Raw genomic sequence first — 19,299 nt, forward strand, 5'->3', positions numbered from 1 at the left:
GGTAAGGCAAGGAACATGTGAAACACTAGGAACAGAAAAGGATGGAGTGGAAAGAAGACCACGACTAGCAACAGGAAGAGGTGTGCCATCGGCGGTAAGAACATTAACAGGTGAATCAATAGGTCGGAGAGAAGACAGCACAAAAGAATCAGAAGACATATGAAAGGAGGCTCCAGAATCCAGAACCCACGAAGATGTACCTGACTGTGTAGAGGCCTGCGGTGGTGGAGAAGTGGATGCAGTCACAGCAGCAGCTGAACCAGTCGACGAGGAGCCGGAGGAGGCAAGTAGACGCTTGAGGCGTACAATGTCCTGGTCAGAGTGAGTGACGGAGTCAAGGAAGACGCAGGAGTGCCATTGGAAGAGGAGCGCCTCTGCTCTCCTTCTTCTGACGGCAGTCAGATTTTGGGTGACCTGACCGAGAGCAGTAACCACAAAAGATGTCACGGCGCGACGTACTCTTCTCAACATAAGGAGAGCGACTCACCCCCCCCCTGAAGGAGTAGGCAGAAGTGGTGGAGCGGTGAGACAAGCAGATGACACAGGAGCTCGGGTGGCCAACACTTAAGGAACCACAAGTTACCCAGCAGAGCGAAGGCGGGTCTCCTCAGCACGAAGCTCAGCAAGCACTTCCGAGATAGGAACACGACCACGGGCTAGCAAGTGAGCACGTCGGGGCTCAAACTCGGAGCGGAGACGAGATAAGAACTCATGAACCCTCTAAAACTCCAAGTCAGACCGCGTAGTCTGACAGCAACGACAAGTGCCACAAACAACTGTCCGGAGTGAGTCAAGCTGACGTCAGATGGCAGAGCACTGTGAATAGAACTCATCAACAGACGAGTCACCTTGCTGGAGAGCATGCTCCTGACGCACCACAGAAAGGTATAGAGCATCACCAAAGGGCTGATAACACTGACAAAGGTAGGACCACATCGCTGCAACAGTGCCGAGGCCCATGAACTCCGAAGCAAACTGAGGGAGGACACTCGCAGTGAGAACAGCAGCAGCGCGAGCATCATCATTGCACCACTGAGTGTAAGCAGACAGATCATCCCGGTAGACAGAGAGAGCATCGGAGTATGCAGATACCTGCTGATCATAAGCATCAACTGCAGCATCATCAAGGACCTTGGCTGCATCCCGATCAGCCTGAGAAGCATCAGCAGCAAGCACCGGCGGAACCGGCGGAACAGGAGCCACCGGAGCAACAGGGCAGGGCGGACAGGGTACCTCGCCCGAGAGAACGCCCCACAGCAGAAGACCGCGCATATGGATACGCATGAAGCCCACAAACTCAGCATAGTTGGTGCCATCAAATATCACTAAGCAGCGAGGAACAGCCACATAGCCCGAAGACGACATACTGAGATATCTCTACTTCTCTCTCTCTCTCTTTTATTTTTATTTTTATTTTTATTGAAGTCAACCGATCTGAATCTGGATCGGGATCGAGCAGAGACTCACTCGCTCGAGCAGAGACTCGTTCGCTCGAGGCAGGAGCGCCAAATCGGGATCAAGAAGGGGCCCTGGCCCGCTCGCGGCTGGGGCGCTCGAGGGAGCCCGAACCTGAAGACCGGACCTGGGGCGCTCGGTGTCGGCGGAAAAGGGCAGTCCCGAGGGAGGCGGCAGCCAGTGGAGCGGGCAGTCCCAGGGGCGGCGGCGGCCGGTGGTCCGCAGGCCGGCCGGACTAGGACGACGGCGGCCGGGCGAAGAGGAGACGGATCCGGGACAGCGCCCGCTGGACGAACCGCGCGTGGCTCTTGCGGCGGGCGAGAACCAGCTGGGGCGGCGGCGTCAGCCCGGCCGAGGGCCAGCCAGGCAGCCGGACGAGCCGGGGACAGCCAGGTCGAGAGGCGGCGACAGCGGGACTGGCTGGGAACGACGGCGACGGCCAGAAAGATGGCCGGTGGCGGGTATGGACGAGGCAGACTAGGTACGAGCACGGAGTTGCATCGTGCGAGGGAGAGAGGCTAGCCTAGCGTGTGATACCATGTTGGATAAATGAGCAACTGAACTTTACTGAGGGCCAAAGGCCATTACATATACATGTGTGTCAAAGTGCAGGAAACTCCTTATACAATGGGGATATACCGAAAAGAGATTATACACATCTAACACTATGGACATGCCAGCCTTGGGATGTTCAACGTTCATGTTGGTCGATCTGGCTTAGGGTGACCGAAACCGACAATATGTGTACCTAGTTTATCTCACTAACTCCAGAATTTCTCTCACTTAAGGTACCCACTCAAAACAATCGTTAATTTATGCATGGGGCTCTGGTCAGTCACGTACCTCGTTTGAGAGCTAGCTGTGTCCAAATTCCTGGAGAACCTCAACCGGCCAGATGGCCGCTGGTGACAAACTGCATCGGCTGGAGCTGCTCCCATCAGGATCCGCAGATTGAGGTGTCAGAGAGAAGGAGCAACATTCTGGTCCAGTGGTAGGAGAAGCTCAAGGAGCCTCGTTTCATCCGTGCCCATTAGCCGGTAAAAACTAGCAGAGCAAAGCCTTACTTACAATCTAGTTTCAGTATCAGTGAATATCTCTATGGGGGTAAGTGGATGACACAAACTATGCCACATATCACCTCTTTTTGTCCATCCACTTCGGTTTTCTTGTATCTGCTACAATTGGGCTATCTTAATTAAATTAAACCTCTAGGATATGATTTAAACAGCTGGCTAGTGGCTACTGCTATATAGCCACCATCCAGTATAACCCCTTCTCATCCTTTAGAGTTTAGTCTGCTCTAGGCTCTAGCTATCCAAACAAGTCCAGCAAGCAATGGCAGGACAAGTTGGGTCTGCAGTGGTTAGCGAGATCACGAGCAGGGCCGTTTCCAAGGTAACGGGAATGGTCAACAAGCAGTCGGCTGTCGATGAGCAGCTGCGCAAGCTGGAGATGATGTGCATAAAGATCGACAGCATGGTTGAGGCATCTGAGAGGCATAGTATCACTGGTAACTATCTGCTCAAGTGGCAGGAGAAGCTAAGGGACGCTGGCACATTGGGTGACGAGGTAATTTTTGACTTCCGATGGAGAGCCTTGAACAAAGCCAGCAAGAGCATCAACTATAAGATAGACACACTCAGTGCTCTGGCTTACACAAAGATTGTTGTGTCAAGTATTGTAGATTACTTCCACAATGCTGCCAAGACGCTACTCTCAAGCAATGATGATGTGCAGAAGTTGAACAGTACAGTGGAGATGTTGGAGAAACTATTGGCAGATATTGGTCAAGCTCTAGCAGGTGCCTGCGAAAGAGAAGAAACTAGCGATGCCGAAGAAGCTATCGGTAGATAATCAGGAGTTCTCGAGATTGGTTGAGCTTGAGGTTTACATGGTGGAGGACCACACACCTGCGAAATGGAAGAAACCATTTGTTATATGTAACCATCCATTGTTGTAAAAGGAAGCACATCAACATTAGAACATGAAGAGAGCACTTGACTCCATCAATATGATAGGGAGCGTAAAAAGGGTAACACCTGTGAGATTTTTTCGTTATGGACTGTGTAACTATTTCATGTTTTCAGAATAAAGTTGTTACAGCATATACATTCGGTACTGAAGCAATTTCTGTCCCTGTTAAAGTTCGATAGATTGTGTCAAAATTTTATATGGATAACCAAATATGCATTCCCTGTATTTTAGAATTTTTGCACGTTTATATACCCAATTTTCCCGCATTTGGAAATTCTGTTGCATGTTTGACAATATTATTATCACCCTCAAATAACAGTTTCTGAGATCTCCAACATCAATAGGACTTACCTAGCAATTCTTTTTATTCTTGAGAATGTGTCATGCCAGTCTCTACAGTTCTGCACGTACTATGGAGTATGGACATACCGGTCTAGGGATGTGCAATGTTTAAGCAGCTTGGTATTGTTGTGTCCGTCAAATCCATGTTGTTTTCTTTTCTTAGTGCTGGCCGACCTGGCTTAGGGTGACATCAACTATGTGCACGCCTAGTTTGTCTCGCTGACTCCCTAATTTATCTCACTACTTAAGATGGCCACTCAAAACAATTATTTAATTTTATGCATTCTGAGACTTGACAGGCTCTGGTCAGTAACGTACCTTGTTTGAGCTAGCCGTGGCACAAGAAGTTCTCTAAATAATGAGGCGCCCTTGGTTTTCTAAGCATATATTTTCAGAAGAGAGTTCTCTAAATATTTCTCAAATAAATGTGGAGAAATGGGACGACCACTTCCTTCTTCAACCCCATGTTCCTAACGTTGCCTTTTTGCCCGCTGAAGCATGGCATGGCAGCACCCTTCTTGGTTGAAACCAATCTGTGAATCACAAATTCCATGACCAGAAACCATCCTTAAAGAAACTGAACCACACCGGTAAAGGACCATGCTAAAGATACTTCCTGTTTCATACTGCATATGCATTAGAAACTGAACATGTGGACTGGAATTCCGGCACTTGCCAACACGTTGGTGCCAAATGTAATAATTGACTTGTAATGCTGACTCTGGAATATTTTTGCCCTGACTCTATGTAGGGAATAGAAGAGAATACTTTGGTTGGTTCTTGACATTTCCTGCATAATCTAGTGTAACTAAGCTGTCTGCGCGAATTCCCCAACCCCATTTCATCCATTCCACCTTGGCCGACACAAACTATGCAAGCAAGGCCTCTTACTCCCAATCAATTTTCAGTCTCAGTGAACATCTCTAGGGTGGTAAGTGGATGGCAGAAACTATGCCACAGGTCACCTCTTTTTCTCCATTCATTTCTGTTTCCTTGTATCACTACAATTGGCTTATCATAAATTAAAACTCTAGGGGATTATTAAACAGCTGACCACTGCTATATATCCACTATCCAGTATAATCCCTTCTCATCCTTTAGTCTGATCTAGCTATACATACAAGCTCATTAAGCAATGGCAGGACAAGTTGGCTCTGTAGTGATCAACGAGATCACAAGCAGGGCCATCTCCAAGGTAATTGGAATGATCAACAAGCAGACGGCTATCGATGACAAGCTGCGCAAGCTGGACATGCTGTGCATAAAGATCAATAGCACAGTTGAAGCATCTAAGAAGCACGAAATCACCGGGACCTATCTACTCAAGTGGCAGGAGAAGCTGAAGGAAGCTGGCATAGAGGGTGATGAGGTACTTTTCGACTTCCGATGGCGAGCCTTGACCGAAGCCAGCAAGTGCATCAACCATAATATAGGTACACTCGGTCCTCTAGCTTACACAAAGATTGTTGTGTCAAGTATTATAAAGTACTTCCACAGTGCTGCCAAGATGCTGCTGTCAACCAACAAGGATGTGCAGAAATTAAACAGCACAGTGGAATTGTTGGAGAAGCTATCGGCAGATAATGAGGCGTTCTTAGGATTGGTTGACCTTCAGGTTTTGACAGTAGAGAAGCATGCTCCTGCAAAAAGGAAGAAACTGGAGATGTTGGAGAAGCCATCGGCAGATAATCAGGTGTTCTTGAGATCGGTTGAGCTTGCAAAAGAGAAGAAACCAGAGATGTTGGAGAAGCTATCGGCAGATAATCAGTTCACGAGATCCATTAAGCTTGAGGTTCTGAATGGGGAGAAGAATGCTCCCGCATCACAAAAGGAAGCACATCAACATTCGAGCAGGAAGAGAACACATGACTGTATACTTGACTCCATGAAGGTTATAGTGAGCGTAAAAGGGCAGCGCCTGTGAGACAGCAGAAATTCCATGTACAAGCTGTAGCTTTTGCTAAAATACCTCCATCCTTTTGATACTTGAACAAAGTTTGAAGGGTTAGCTTGAGTTGACCCTACATAGTTTTGGGTGGCAGTGCCAATGCTGTGAGATATTACCATTCTGGGTTGTGTAACTTTCTTGCTTTGTGATTACAGCTGTTACAGTTTACAAATTTGATACTGAAGCATTTTATGCTCCCTGTTAAGTTTGATTGATTTTTGTTTTGAAATGGTATGGATACAAATATGCATTTTGTAGCTACTTTTAGAACTTTTGAATGTTTGTAACCCAACTTTCACGCATTTGCATCAACTGTGGCATGTTTGACCATATATTCCCTCCCTGAAACAACAGTTGCCAAGATCTCCAAATATCCAAATCTTGTGCTGAATCATCTAAAGGACTTACCTATGGTCCTTTTCATTCTTGAGAATGTGTGAACTGTAAAGATGCCTTTCAGTTTTAACGCAGATACCAACCATACGTAATTTGTTTGTTTCCAACTTTTGTCTCCAGCATTCAGCGCGATTAAAACAATGGTGACAGCAACTAAGTTGTCTTTTCTTTCTAACTTATCTCTTTGTTTTTAGTTCACAGAGTCTCATGGTCTCTTTTCTCCATATTCATTTTTAGCTGTCCTTTTCGTTTACTATTTCATTATCTCACCCTTTCCTATAAGATCACCACACAAATAGCCACCGAGGAGTGATTGCAAGCTACACCTCCAACACAGCATCTCTTCCTTTGAGCTGACAGGTGCCCATATATATTCTCTTGAATAAATTCCATGCCATTTCTTGAGCCTGGTTCTTTAGTTTTGCGGTGATTGGCTATCAAGAGCAATGCAGCTGTCGACGCACGAGAAGTTACCGGCAGATTGCGGGGGTCTGGAGGTAAAAATATCATTCCAAGAACACCCTGCCATCTGCCGATGACTTCTCGTAAGTCTTCAGCTGGATCAAAGGGTTTCTCTAATTTGTTTCTGCCGGACAGCCTTGGTGAAAGTAAGGATCTTGGATCTAAATATCATATTAACATGATTTCTGAACTCAGATTGTGCTGACCTTTATTGTTGCAAAAGCAGAGCTTGCTGGCATACTTTTGTATTCAATTCAGAGTTTGTGGTTTATCACCTTTGATAAGTGAAATGAGTTTGTGTTTTTATTACAGATTAATAGACATTCTCGAGAACTTAGCATGCTATGATACTAGAGTTTATAACTCAGAACCACATTTCGGTTAGTAAACTTCATTCTGCAACTCCTGCATACTAAGTGCATATCATTGGACCTGTAACAAGAAAGGTATGAAGATGGTATAAAATAAGCGCAGCTAATCTTGCAAGCCTTTCTCTCTGAAGTCTAAACTATCCAGCCAAAACTTCTGGTACTTTTTTTATGTTTCTTGTACAGTAGGTCCTTGTAAGGTTGATAAAACCTATGACATGAGTTTGTAGCCATCGCGGAACATACAGTTTAAGTTTATTTATGGCCTCTGCTGTAACCAGGGAGTTCACCAGCAGAGTGTTCTGGGGGCTGATACAATGTTCAGTAAGCAGGAAGTTGTCGGAGAGAAGCTGCAGCGGCTGGAGATGCTGCTAATCAAAGATCCATGGCGCAGTTGAGGCCTTTGGGAAACTCCACCAAGATGATAGGAAGCATGAAAAGGGCAACACTTCTGAGATTTTTATCCTTTTTTCTGGATTGTAACTTTGTAATATTTTCTGATTAAAGCTGTTACAGCATAGGTATTGCAAAAAAAAATATGTTCCCTATTAAAATGTTGATTGATTTTGGTCTTGAAATTTTTATATGGATACACAATACACATTCCCTAACTATTTTAGAACTTTTGCACGTTTATAAGCCCAATTTTCATGCATTTGCACATTACATTGCATGTTTAACTATATATTCCCGCTTCTACTGAGTCATCAATAGGACTTACCTAACGATCCTTTCTATTCTTGAGAATGTGCAAGCTGTAAAGATTCCTTTCGATTTTAATACAGATATCAACCACACATCATTTGTTTGTTTCTAATTTTTTTTGTCTCTGGCCTCAGAACGATTAAAACAATGGTGACAGCAACTAAGTTGTCTTTCATTTCTAACTTATCTCTTGATTTTTCCTTGAATAAATATCTTGGTATGTTTTCTCCGTAGTCATTTTACATGTCCTTATAGTTTACAATTTATCATCTTACCTTCTCCTGTAAGATCACCACACAAATAACTACCAAGGAGTGATTGCAAGCTACAACTCCAAAAACACCTCTTTTTTGAGCTGAGAGATGCCCTTTTTTTCTTGAGTAATTCCATGCATGCCATTTCCTGAGCCATATCAAGTGGTTCTTTCGTTCTGCAATGATTGGTTATCAAAGAGCAATGCAGCTATCAACGCACGAGAAGCTACCGGCAGATTGTGGGGAACTATAGGTAAACAGCATTCTAAGAACGAACACCCTGGCATCTGCCGATAACTTCTCGTAAGTCTTCAGCTGGATTAAAGGGTTTGCCTATATCTGTGCGCCACACGGCCTTGAAGAAGGTTAGGGTCTTGGATCTAAAGATCGCATTAACGTGGTGTCTGAACTCAGATTGTACGACATTTATTTATTGCACACGGAACTGCTAATATCGTGCTTCTGTGAATTCAGTGTCTCTGGCTGGTTCGATCACCTTTTATAACCAAAACGAGTTTGTGTTTTCATTACTGATTAATAAAACTTCTCAAGCTCTTGGCATGCTATGATACTCGAGTTTATACCTCAGAATTCATACTTCCGTTAGTAAACTTTGTTCTGTCAAGTGTAATCCATTTGACCTGTAACAACGGTATGGATGATACAAATTAAGTGCAAGCTAATCTTAGAGGCCTTGCTGTTTGAGGACTGGCTGTGGTGCGCCGACAGGCTGATGCGGAGGGGATGGCCTAACTACTATCTTTGTCCCGCCTCAAGCTATTAGTAATTCTGGCAGTACGTGCATCAAAGGAAACAAGTCGCTTTTCATTCTCGTTTCATGGGAACAATGTCTTGAAAAAATCAGAGGATTTTTAATGACAAGTAGCTCTCGTCGACTCAGGTTATCCTGGCCATTAGGTGATTGGCTGAGCTCTGGCGGCTGGCGGGTGGGCCTGATGCTGATCATCTGGGAGTTGCCCTGAACTAGACTTTCTCTGGGCTCTGTCCTTTTATTCAAAGTTTATTTCCTTTACTCTGATCTTTTATGCTTTTGCTATGTGCTAATACGTCAAGGCCAGCATTTGCCGGATCATTCACAAAAGAATCTTGCAGGCCTTACTCTCTGGAAAGACTTATTTTATTTTTTTGGGCCTTGCAGGCCTCTAACCAGACAAACTATCCACAGCCAAAAATTCTGTTACTTTTTTTTGGTTTCTTGTACAGTACAGGTCCTTATAAAGGTGATACAACCTATGAGCACAAGTTAGCATTCTTGTTGCTAGGACTTTCTCTCCTTTCCTCCATTTTCGTGGCCATGGCAGAACAGACAGTTTACTCTATGGCCTCTGCTGTAACCGGGGAGCTCACCAACAGAGTGTTCTCGGGGTTGATACAGATGTTCGGTAAGGAGGCAGCTGCCGGCAAGAAGCTGCAGCGACTGGAGATGCTGCTAATCAAGATCCACAGTGCAATTGAGGCATCCGAGAAACGCACCATCGAGAATTTGTGGCTCCTTCAATGGCGTGACAAGCTAAAGGAAGCCACCTCACAAGGCGATGAAGTCCTTGCCAGCTTCACACGGAAGGCAGAAGACGCTGAAGCCACAAGGAGCGTTGACATCAACCAGCATCAAGGCCCATCCTCTTCTTCTGGTGCTGCTTCTACTAGAACTACAGGTGCTCTGTCTTTCAAAGGCAAATCTATGTCGAGCATGGCGGGGGGCATCCGCAACACAGCCCAGATGTTGTTCTCGAGTGACGAGGACATGGAAAAGCTGAACAGCACACTGGACAGGTTAGAGCAGCACTCAGTAGACATCGGAGAGTTCATAAGATTGCTTCGGCTAGAGAACTGGGCAAAGGTAGATCTAACACCTACCGAGAGTATGGAGGCGCCAATTACGGAGCATGGACAAAGGAAAAAGATGAGGATCACAGGAGAGTCAGGGTCTACATTATTTGGCCTCAAATTAGATAAGGAGCAAGACAGAGAAATTTCAGCTCCGTGTGTGGTGGAGGCAGTAGTGAACAAATTGAAGCATCTTTCGATCAATGAAACAGTACATATCCAGAAGGAACAGCACGGAATGCTCCTGGACAGGCTTGAGAAAGCGTTCGTCGATATCTGCAAGACTGTTGAGTTGGCAGATAGGCGCGACTTTCGGGATATGGAGTGGCTCACATACTGGGCTGACATCCTCAGGGAGGCAAAGATAAAAGGTTGTGTCGTTCTTGGCGCCATTGGCACTAGCAAAACACTGAGCGCCAAAGACAACGAGTCAATGGTGGATTGTGATCGAGAGAAAGATGAATTCAGCAGTTTCGTGCATAGCATGGAGGGCTTAGCTACGGACGTGGAATGCTTCAGAAAACTGGTATACATGTGTTCATGATGCTAACTTGTTAGTATCATGTCAAGACAGCTCATCTCAATAATAAGACAGGAAGTCTAGATCCATTGTGAAAAAGCATTTTCTCTTTAAACTAGCAGATATGCTGTCATCTTTCATCCAAGGAGAAAAACCAGGAGTAATCCAGTTTGAGCTCTGATTGTGTAACTGATGATGCAATTAATGACTTTTAGTAGGTTATTTTTAGCTCAACCGATAAGCTCCTTTTGTCACATAGGGACGTTGCATTGTACAGCAGAACAAAAGGTTAGGAAACAGAAGAAGCTAGGGATATATCAAAATTTAGATCTTTGTGGTACGAGCAGAAGGAGCATTAAGTCTTCTGCTCTTTTTAAGTCAATTTAAGCTACCTTGCTGGAAAGACAACCACATTGTTTTTCCGCTGTGATGCCGCCTTTTTCAGTTTTTTATTAAGGGCTTGTTGAGCTGTACCCTCAGCAAAACTCTTTTGCACTCTGTTTGTCAGTCTAATACCTTTGCATGCGCCTGCGGTGTTTAACATGTGTTGGATTTTGTGGCTCTGGTGGTTTGCTTTATATATAAAGTGGGGCGAAAGCCTTTTTCGGTAAAGACAACCACATTTTGGCATTCAGGTGGTTCTGACCCGATAGTTGTAAGATAGCTGCTACGATCCACTTTGATGAATGTCTTTTGCCGGTAGAACCAATACGAAGCAAGGTCTCTTAAACACCGATTTACTCCTACCTTGGACCGTGTCTGTATGGCGATAGAAACTAAGATCAGCTAAAATTTATCTCCCACTTCTATTTGGCATCGTTGTAGCTACTTGTTTGTACTCCGTTCCAGCTCGTCTTTTTTGTTAACATGCTCATTTCCAATCGCATCCAAGCTGCCTTCCAATCTTTAGTGCAAGACGAATAGCCACTCAAAACAAGTCCAAGGAATCTAAATATCCTGATCAGCCCAGCCATCGTTCAGCGATGGCAGCTGAACATCTCACTGGAAAAGTAAAATGAGCTGTCCCCAGATATCAGAGTTCATCTTGATGCTGCAGGTGGAGGTATTGCCAAGATAGAGCAGAGACCTGCCAAAAGAACGAGATGGTCTACATCACCATCTTGTATGGAACATGCTACACCACTGTCCATACGTTAAACTTTGGCCTAGCCAAACGCAGAACAGTTCTTAATTGGAGGGATGGTACATGTAACCGTGAGTGAGGAGAGCAGCACCAGATGAGAGGTAGGTCCATTGTCGACTGAAATACATAGTCAAATAATGGAACAAAGGGAGCTCAGAGAGGTGCTACTTTCTATGGGTGAGGCCATAAGGATTGCAGAAAGGGACTTGGAAGGCTTCGTATGGCCGTCACAATGGCCATAGGTAAGGCTTCCTATGCTCAGAGAGGGGCAACAATGTTGTCTAGACCTATATTGCCAGTTCGCCACATCATCGATGGCAAAGATGGAAATGAGGCAGCGGCTTGTTCTGATAACGAAGCAGATGATCTTTGCAATGTTGTGCGTACTAGGGAAAGGCTGTCTTGGGATGTGCAATGCTTTGACAGCTCGCTGTTGCTGTGTCCGTTGAACTGATTCCATGTTCTTTTTCTTTTCCTAGTGCCGGTCGATATTAGGGTGGCTGAATCCCTAATTTCACATTTTGCGACGGCTGCCACTCAGAACAGTCCTTAATTATATGTATTCTGAGACCTGGGAGACTCTGGTCAGTCACGTACCTTTGTTTGAGAGCTAGCCATGGCACAAGAAGTGGTTCATACCATTGCCACAGCAATGGCCGCCGCGGTGACGGATAGGGCAGTGTCCAAGTTCCTGGTGAACTTCAACCAGCAGATGGCCACTGATGAAAAGCTGCAGCAGATGGCCATGCTCGACATACTTCCCGCTTCATACTACATATGCAAGGAAGATGAACACGCCAAATTGGATTCCGGCATTTGCCAATTAACATCGGTGCCAAATGTAAACTGGACTTATAATACTGCTTCAGAAATATTTGAGCCAACTCTGTGTAGGGGGGAAAAGAGAAGACCTTGGGTTTCCTGCAGAATCATTAGACGTCAATATGTATAAGATTCTACAATCCCATGAATATCAGAGTTAAAATTCTCTATAAAGAAACTAAAGTATCAAAATAAAAACACAGTGCTCAGAGAAAATTATAGATCAGAACCCTTTCATATTTGTAATGCAAGGTACAAATGTTTCAAGTAACTACTGAACATGGGTCCACAGTACACTAAAGCACTAGACCTGTAGATTAACATATGTTTATTTCTGGTTTCCACTCATACAGGCAAATAAGACGCACATCACTCCAGTATCGAAAAGGTTAGAGGATCTAACAGCAGAAACAAGGAGGTTCATAAGATTGGCTGGGTGGGATGTTTTGGCAGAGGACTAGAGAAGAGGCAAACAAGAAAGCAGGGACTTGAATGTGTTCGATCCTTACAGTGCAAACAAATTTCATGACTATTGATAAGCAGAATCCTACAAAATGGGAGACTTTACAAAGGGAAGTGCAGAGAAATATTACCCCTGTAGCCCCTGTAGTAAATGATGATGCAGTCACTTGAGCAAGGAGGCTAAGATTGACTTAACAGCTCTCTGCAACAACAGGAAGGCAAGGGCGTACAAGAACAGGAAAAGTCTCAAAGCATTGGTCGAGATCAGCAACACCATCGAGATGGCAGACACTTCATAGATGCATGGTTAGTTACAAACTCACTGCATGAATGAAGAAGCAACGGAGAATGAGATGGTTGGGGAAGGCTTAGAACAGTGCCAATGAAACTCAGATAGGCCACTGAGACAGCACAAGATTGGGAGATGCATTTATCTGCCCCTGCATGAACAAAAGGCAGTCATACTATTATGTATTATCATAATACATGTCGTGGATTTTGTCTATGCATAGAATGGTATCTTCAAAAGTTTAGATTAATTAAATGATTCGAACAGGATGCAAACTGGGGTATGCATTAGATATGTTCTCTCGGCGGTCTGGGTTTTTGTAAGAAATCTTAGTCCTTAAATGTGTACTGATGAGGCATTTTGTACACAAGGTGAAGTATCTGAATATTATATGTTTTAATGCTGCTTCCAGTAATCTTCAGTAAACATCAGTTTTTGGCCACTGAAAGCTTTGTGTTACATATAAATTGGCAGACCTCAAGGACTTGCAGAAGCTCCTCGAAAATACATCATCAGTTCACGATCACCTGCACGTGCTGTTGAAGTTCAATCCACTCTTCACTGCACCTCAGAAAAAGGATAACCTGGTGAAACACAAATCCAATCACCAGAAATCCTTGCAGGAGCAGGAACCATCCTTAAAGCGATGGAAACGGCTCCTATCACGTACTATGATCTCCCGGTTATAAACTTGTGATATGCACTTAATTGCCGCATGACAATCGGAGCATACCCGTAGGTTTTTTACCACCCGGACCTGTGTTCCAGGAGGAGTCCTCAGGAGCACGAATGCAATTGCCAGCTTCTCACTGTGCCACTGAAGCGCACCCTCCTTGTCCTCCTCATCAAGGTCAAGGAGGACCTCTGATGTGGCTGCAATATGCCCAATGCGTCTTAGCTCTCTTGACATCTCCTCAACCATCCTGTATATCTCCTTGTACTGCGGATGCGACTCATCTCCTGCTATGAACTCATGGACCTCTCCATCAAGTTCAACAAGGCTGCAGCCTGGCACCTTTGTAATACCTCTCTTGCTCATCTCTCTTCTAATCTCTGACTTCTCCTTCCATCTCTGCGTCAATGCAAATACGTTGGAGAGCATGACGTAGTTGGCCTCATGAGCAGGGTACTCTTTAAGAAGGTCCCTGCTAATGCTTTCACCGAGCTCGAGCCGGCCATGAGCACGACAAGCAGCAACCAGAGTCCGCCAAATTATTGGGTTTGGTTTCATGGGCATCGCGCGAACAAAGTCCAACCCTTGCTCAACCATGCCGGCACGGCCAAACATGTCGACCATACAACCATAATGCTCGATCTTAGGCTCAATACCATGCTCTGTCTTCATTGAGTCAAAGTAGCCACGGCCTTCATCAACCATTCCAGCATGGCTACATGCAGTGAGCACCCCGATGAATGCGACATCATCAGGTGGCACGCCAACAGCCTTCATTTCTTCGAACACAGCCACAGCCTCTTTCCCACGGCCCTCCATTGCAAGTGCATCAATCACCGACGTCCATGACACAACAGTCCGCTCCTCCATCCCCTCGAACACAGCCACTGCCCCATCGACATCCCCGCACTTGGCGAGCGTGTCGATCAGCGCATTGCAGAGCGTCACAGACCTCCCAATTCCCTCCCTCGCCACAAACCGCTCAACCCACCGCGTGAGCTCGAGTGCACCCAAATCAGCGGCGGCCGAAAGGACCCCGAGGACTGTCACCTCATCCGGCCACACTCCGCTGGCCTGCATCTCCCGGAACAGCATGACAGCATCACTCGACAGCCCCCCACGCACGTACCCGCCGATCATCGCGCTCCAGGTGACAGCGCTGTCCTTGGGCGTTCTGTCGAACACGTTCCGCGCGTCCCCGAGGAACCCGGCCCCGAAGCAGGAGTACATGTGTATGAGCGTGTTGGAGACGTAGTGGTCGGCGGCGAAGCCGAACTTGAGGGCGGCGGCGTGGGCCTGGAGACCGGCGGCCGGGGACCCCGGCATCGCGGCGCAGGACTTGAGGAGGAACGGGAAGGTGAACTTGTTGGGGGCGACGCCGCGGCGGAGCATGAGCGGGAAGAAGGCCGCGGCGCGGCGGCGCGCGGAGGGGAGCGGGGACGCGACGTGCGCGCGGATGAGGGTGTTGAGGAGGAAGGCGTCGAGCGGGAGGCCCGGGCGGAGGAGCGCCGCGACGAGGGGCTCGAGGAGCGCGGGCGCGGCGGAGCCCGCGGCCGAGAAGAGCCTGGTGAGGACCAGCGGGTTGGAGTGGAGACCGTGCTTGAGGAGGAATGCGAGGGGCTGGAGGAGCGACGCCGGCGTCGTGGCGCGCTCCAGGAGGCGCAGGCAGTGCTGCTCGGCCGCGCGCGGCGGCGACGGCGGCGCGGTGGTGTAAGGGCCGCCGCTCGGAGGCGAGCGGAGCGGGGGACGGGGCGGCATTTGCTCGAACGCATGGCGGGCGAGCCGTGGGTCCTGCGGTTTTGATCTTCGCTGCGTGTTCGCGTGCTCAACTGATTCCTCTACGGCGCGAACGTGTGCGTTCTGAAGCGAAGCCGTGCACAATGCAAGCAGAACTGGCAACTTTGGAAATTTAGCCAAGCGAAATGCAGTATTTTGCACAGAGACCACGCTAATCTTCTCTGACCGTTTTGATAAATAAGGTTACAGTTTTGTCAGCCTCTCTGAAGAGACAAGCTGCTTTTCTTCAGTTAAGAGAAACATGCGCAATATGTGATAAAAAAAAGACAGCAAAAAAATCAGAGAATTTATCAGAAGGAGCAAAAATACATGTGAGCTGTGAGCATATGTCAAGATCTTGCTATGATCAAACACCAACATACACTTCGAACTGGATTCTTCTCTCCAGTCGAAAATCTCAAAAAGTTTTACAATGCTCCTTAAACTAATTTGGTAGCTGTGTTTCAAAGTGACGAACTAAGTTTGGTGTATACGCTGAAGCGATCGAGACCTAAGCTCTAATGAGTTACCCAGAACAGGGTCTATGAGTAAATTTTCCATATGCCCAGCCCATAGCCTACTCTGATCAGCAGGAGCTCAAACACCATGTGCAGGATGCTTGTCATGCGCACTTTGGACCCAGGTATCTCCGTCCAGCTGACCGATACTTCTGCCATCGGGATCCTCAGGTGCTTGCATAGGTACACAATCTCAACATCAAAACACCACCTGGTCATGCACAAAGTAGAACAGAATGAACACTCAAACCTCCATGTTCATTCCTTGCAAGATTATTATATTATAGTATCGTGGGATTTCCCTTTTCTTAAAAAATACCTCTTTAATCTGATGTTTGTAAAGAGTTTCCTCGCAGCAGATCGAGTGAACATCTTGAAGCCACACTGGGATTTGTAATAATCAAGCAAATGAAGTGAATAAATAGCATGCCTCCAGAGAAAAAGAAAACGCAAATAGGAATCATCAGCGCATCTTATGTTGGCCAAAGCATACCTGTGTATCTCTGATTCCAGGACCAGCAGTCAACAGTACTACCAAGTGGAAACCTTTCATAAGAAAGTTTCGATACCATTTCCTCTGCAGTAAGCCAGGAAAAGCATATACAGCATAAGGGAGGAACCTAAGAGACAAGGAAACAGAATCACAAGTGATGGAAACTGGGTTTCAGGAGATGTACCGTGGCAAGAGCCTGCTTCTCCAGATGCGCACGGGAACCAAAAACAGCAATTTCAACATCAGATAGCCTCTGGGATGAACTAGCAGAGAGTGCTTTCCCCGCCAATGCAAGAACCTAACAGCAAAAAAAAAATCAAAAATCAAGATATTATGCTCATCACAATCAAAAGAAGCTCAACAACATGGTATTGGATTGAGCGTATGACGGACCTCAGCTTCAAGCTTTGCCAAATCAGTGACCTTAGTTGCACCATCAGCATCAAGCATGAGTAGGAGTTGACCCCTGGAATGGAGCATCCCCTAGACAATGCTTCCACAAATAATTGGAAAGCATCGATTAGAGTTGATTTGTTGAAACTAGTGTGTGGGTGGGTAGTTCAACACTCACTTTTCTGACGGCTTCACCTTTCCCATGGTTCCTTCCAAGTAGAAGAACTCGAACATTGTCAATGTTGTGCTTCTTTACATACTCAAAGGCAACTTTCGAGGTACGGTCAGTACTTCCATCATCGACAATCAACACCTGAATAAGACCAAGCAAATAACATATATTAAACCTTCAAATTGTCCTAAACAGATACAGGATTATATAAGACGTTGTGCCACAAAATGATAAATATCAGCCTAGGTCAATACAAAACGACAATGCAAATGACAATGATGACAAGATTTCAAATAGCGCGTGTAGTAGATAGGTATGCCTGACTGAATTCTGCACCATTCCAAAGGCAGCTCAGATTCTATTTAGGTCTCATCAACCCATCTACTGGATTCAGTGAGGCGTCATTCATAACTTACATTTTTAATGTGAATTAGTTGTGGATCTCACAACGGCATAGCTACCAAGATCAGCGGTGCATAAAGCATAATTATGAATATCACATGGGACAATACATATAGGACAAGTGATGAGTATTCAGAAGCTAATACGAAGTAGCTCTGAGAAAATTTATGTAGCTTTGTCAGGGCCTTTCTAAACACTAACAGCGGATGTAAATCTAACTCTGTAATCCTAGATCCAGGTCTTTAGTTTGGTATTTTACAACCAAATGAATAGTTCATCAGAAAAAAACTATAGCAATTCAAGTTCTGCAATACAGTCATATTCTATTCACTATACTAAAGATCGGGTCAAACTCCACTGCAGGCAATTTTCATATCTGGAGAGGAGAGGGGGCTATAGGTATCCAGAATTTAGGAGCGGAAACGACATTCGTGTTTAGACCAAAACAAAACAAAACAAACAAAGTACAAATGAAGAACGTGATACTAAAATGCATAATCTTCTAAACAAATCCAAGTTAGTTCCGCTTGCAGAAGTAGCTTGCACCATCCAAATTTATCATATCAAATAAAGAAGATGATGAACATGTTCGATTCTCACATACCTCATAAGTAAATGATTTGTCGGCGGATGAGCGTTGTTTCAGGTAGCTAATGGAGAAAGAAAGAAAAATACAGTGATTAACATAGCGTATCAAGCAATCGCCTATCAGATAACGCTACAGTTACATACAGACAACTGGTTGTATAAACTGCACAGTACTGTTCAAAGATAAGAAACTTGACAGAGCAACGAATGCTGGTATCAGGGCCTTACTTGAGTGTCTCTGTAAGAGCCTCCGGAAGCCGACACTCCTCATTGTAAGCGGGAACAATCAACGAAATGTACTTCTCGGCAGGGTCAAAAATCGACGGGCAAGGAACCTACCACAGGCAACACAAGCAAATGAGCAAACACCTAGCGTGCACACCATGCCACAAGCACAAGTAACTCGTACGAGCAATCAGCACCTTCTTGAGCGAGCCGGGGTCCTCGAAGAAGGCGTCTGAGACGGCGGTCCTCTCAATCCTGCGGCCGAGATCCAGAACGGCGGACCAGTCAACGAGGTGCACGGCCAGATCGCGGGAGAGGGAAGGGCGAAAGGGATAAGACGGGAGTACAGAAGAGGCTTACGAGTGCATGCATCCGATCTTGCGGATGTGCTCGAGGAAGACGGCGGCGACGCCCAGCACGAGGACGACGACCTGCGCACAGGAGGAGAGAGGGCGTCAGCGGCGCGGGGAGGGGATGGAGGGGGGCAGAGGGGGTTTTGGGAGGGGAAGGGCAGTACGAGGGAGCCGAGGAGGAGGGTCAGCGAGAGGGAGGCGGGGAGGAGGCCCGCGGCGGCGGAGAGCGGCCAGGCGGCGCCGGCCATCGCGACGGCCGGTGGACGTCGTGGGTAACCCCAACCCCACCTACTGCTCCCCTCGCGTGCACCTCCAGGTTCCGGGAGTCGGGTCGGGCAGATCTGCAGGCGCCGGCAACTTTGTGTGTTACTCGTATAGTCGTATCGTGTGAAGTGGTGGGCACTTTCGATTCAAATGATTTTCAAAATGGTATAAACTTTTGAATATTCTAACCTTCAGAAGTTTTCTCCAGTGAGTTAGCTGATTTAAGAGTTTTTTTTTTGCGAGAAAACCTTTGATCTATTCATCTTCAAACATGGTAGTAAAACGAGAGGGGGTCTGACTTCAAGTTGTACCTACGTTCACTATGAGTTGCTTTCGTCTCACGAAGAAGATGTGCGGGAATCTAACTTCAATCTCTTCGAAATTCTGGTGGGGCGCGACGAACGATGAACGGAAAGTACATTGGGTCTCTTGGAAGAGAATGTGTGCAGCAAA

General features: G+C 46.2%; 2 protein-coding genes across 2 annotated transcripts; both read right to left on the bottom strand.

The window, feature by feature from the left end:
• Positions 1-13,366: 13,366 nt before the first annotated feature.
• On the bottom strand, positions 13,367-15,514 carry LOC123123497 (pentatricopeptide repeat-containing protein At4g21065-like). The gene has a single exon (XM_044544014.1). The coding sequence runs from the start codon at positions 15,418-15,420 to the stop codon at positions 13,594-13,596; it is 1,827 nt and encodes a 608-aa protein (XP_044399949.1). The 5' UTR covers positions 15,421-15,514; the 3' UTR covers positions 13,367-13,593.
• Positions 15,515-15,728: 214 nt separating this feature from the next.
• On the bottom strand, positions 15,729-18,948 carry LOC123123498 (dolichyl-phosphate beta-glucosyltransferase). Its single transcript, XM_044544015.1, has 11 exons — positions 18,747-18,948; positions 18,590-18,660; positions 18,427-18,484; positions 18,233-18,339; positions 18,021-18,066; positions 17,021-17,155; positions 16,843-16,932; positions 16,634-16,747; positions 16,450-16,533; positions 16,276-16,340; positions 15,729-16,167 (listed from the first exon to the last, which is right to left on the bottom strand). Exons 1-11 carry the CDS (start codon positions 18,828-18,830, stop codon positions 15,981-15,983), a joined length of 1,041 nt encoding a protein of 346 aa, XP_044399950.1. The 5' UTR covers positions 18,831-18,948; the 3' UTR covers positions 15,729-15,980.
• Positions 18,949-19,299: the final 351 nt, after the last annotated feature.

The sequence above is a fragment of the Triticum aestivum genome, chromosome 5D (genome assembly GCF_018294505.1).
Source record: "Triticum aestivum cultivar Chinese Spring chromosome 5D, IWGSC CS RefSeq v2.1, whole genome shotgun sequence".
In the NCBI taxonomy this organism is placed as follows: Eukaryota; Viridiplantae; Streptophyta; class Magnoliopsida; order Poales; family Poaceae; genus Triticum; species Triticum aestivum.

Coding starts and splice junctions, on each gene's coding strand:
- LOC123123497 (XM_044544014.1), bottom strand. CDS start 15,420: ATGCCGCCCCGTCCCCCGCTCCGCTCGCCTCCGAGCGGCGGCCCTTAC.
- LOC123123498 (XM_044544015.1), bottom strand. CDS start 18,830: ATGGCCGGCGCCGCCTGGCCGCTCTCCGCCGCCGCGGGCCTCCTCCCC. Junction 18,340..18,426: donor ACCCCGGCTCGCTCAAGAAG/GTGCTGATTGCT, acceptor TGCCTGTGGTAG/GTTCCTTGCCCGTCGATTTT. Junction 17,156..18,020: donor ACAAATCATTTACTTATGAG/GTATGTGAGAAT, acceptor GGTCTTATTCAG/GTGTTGATTGTCGATGATGG.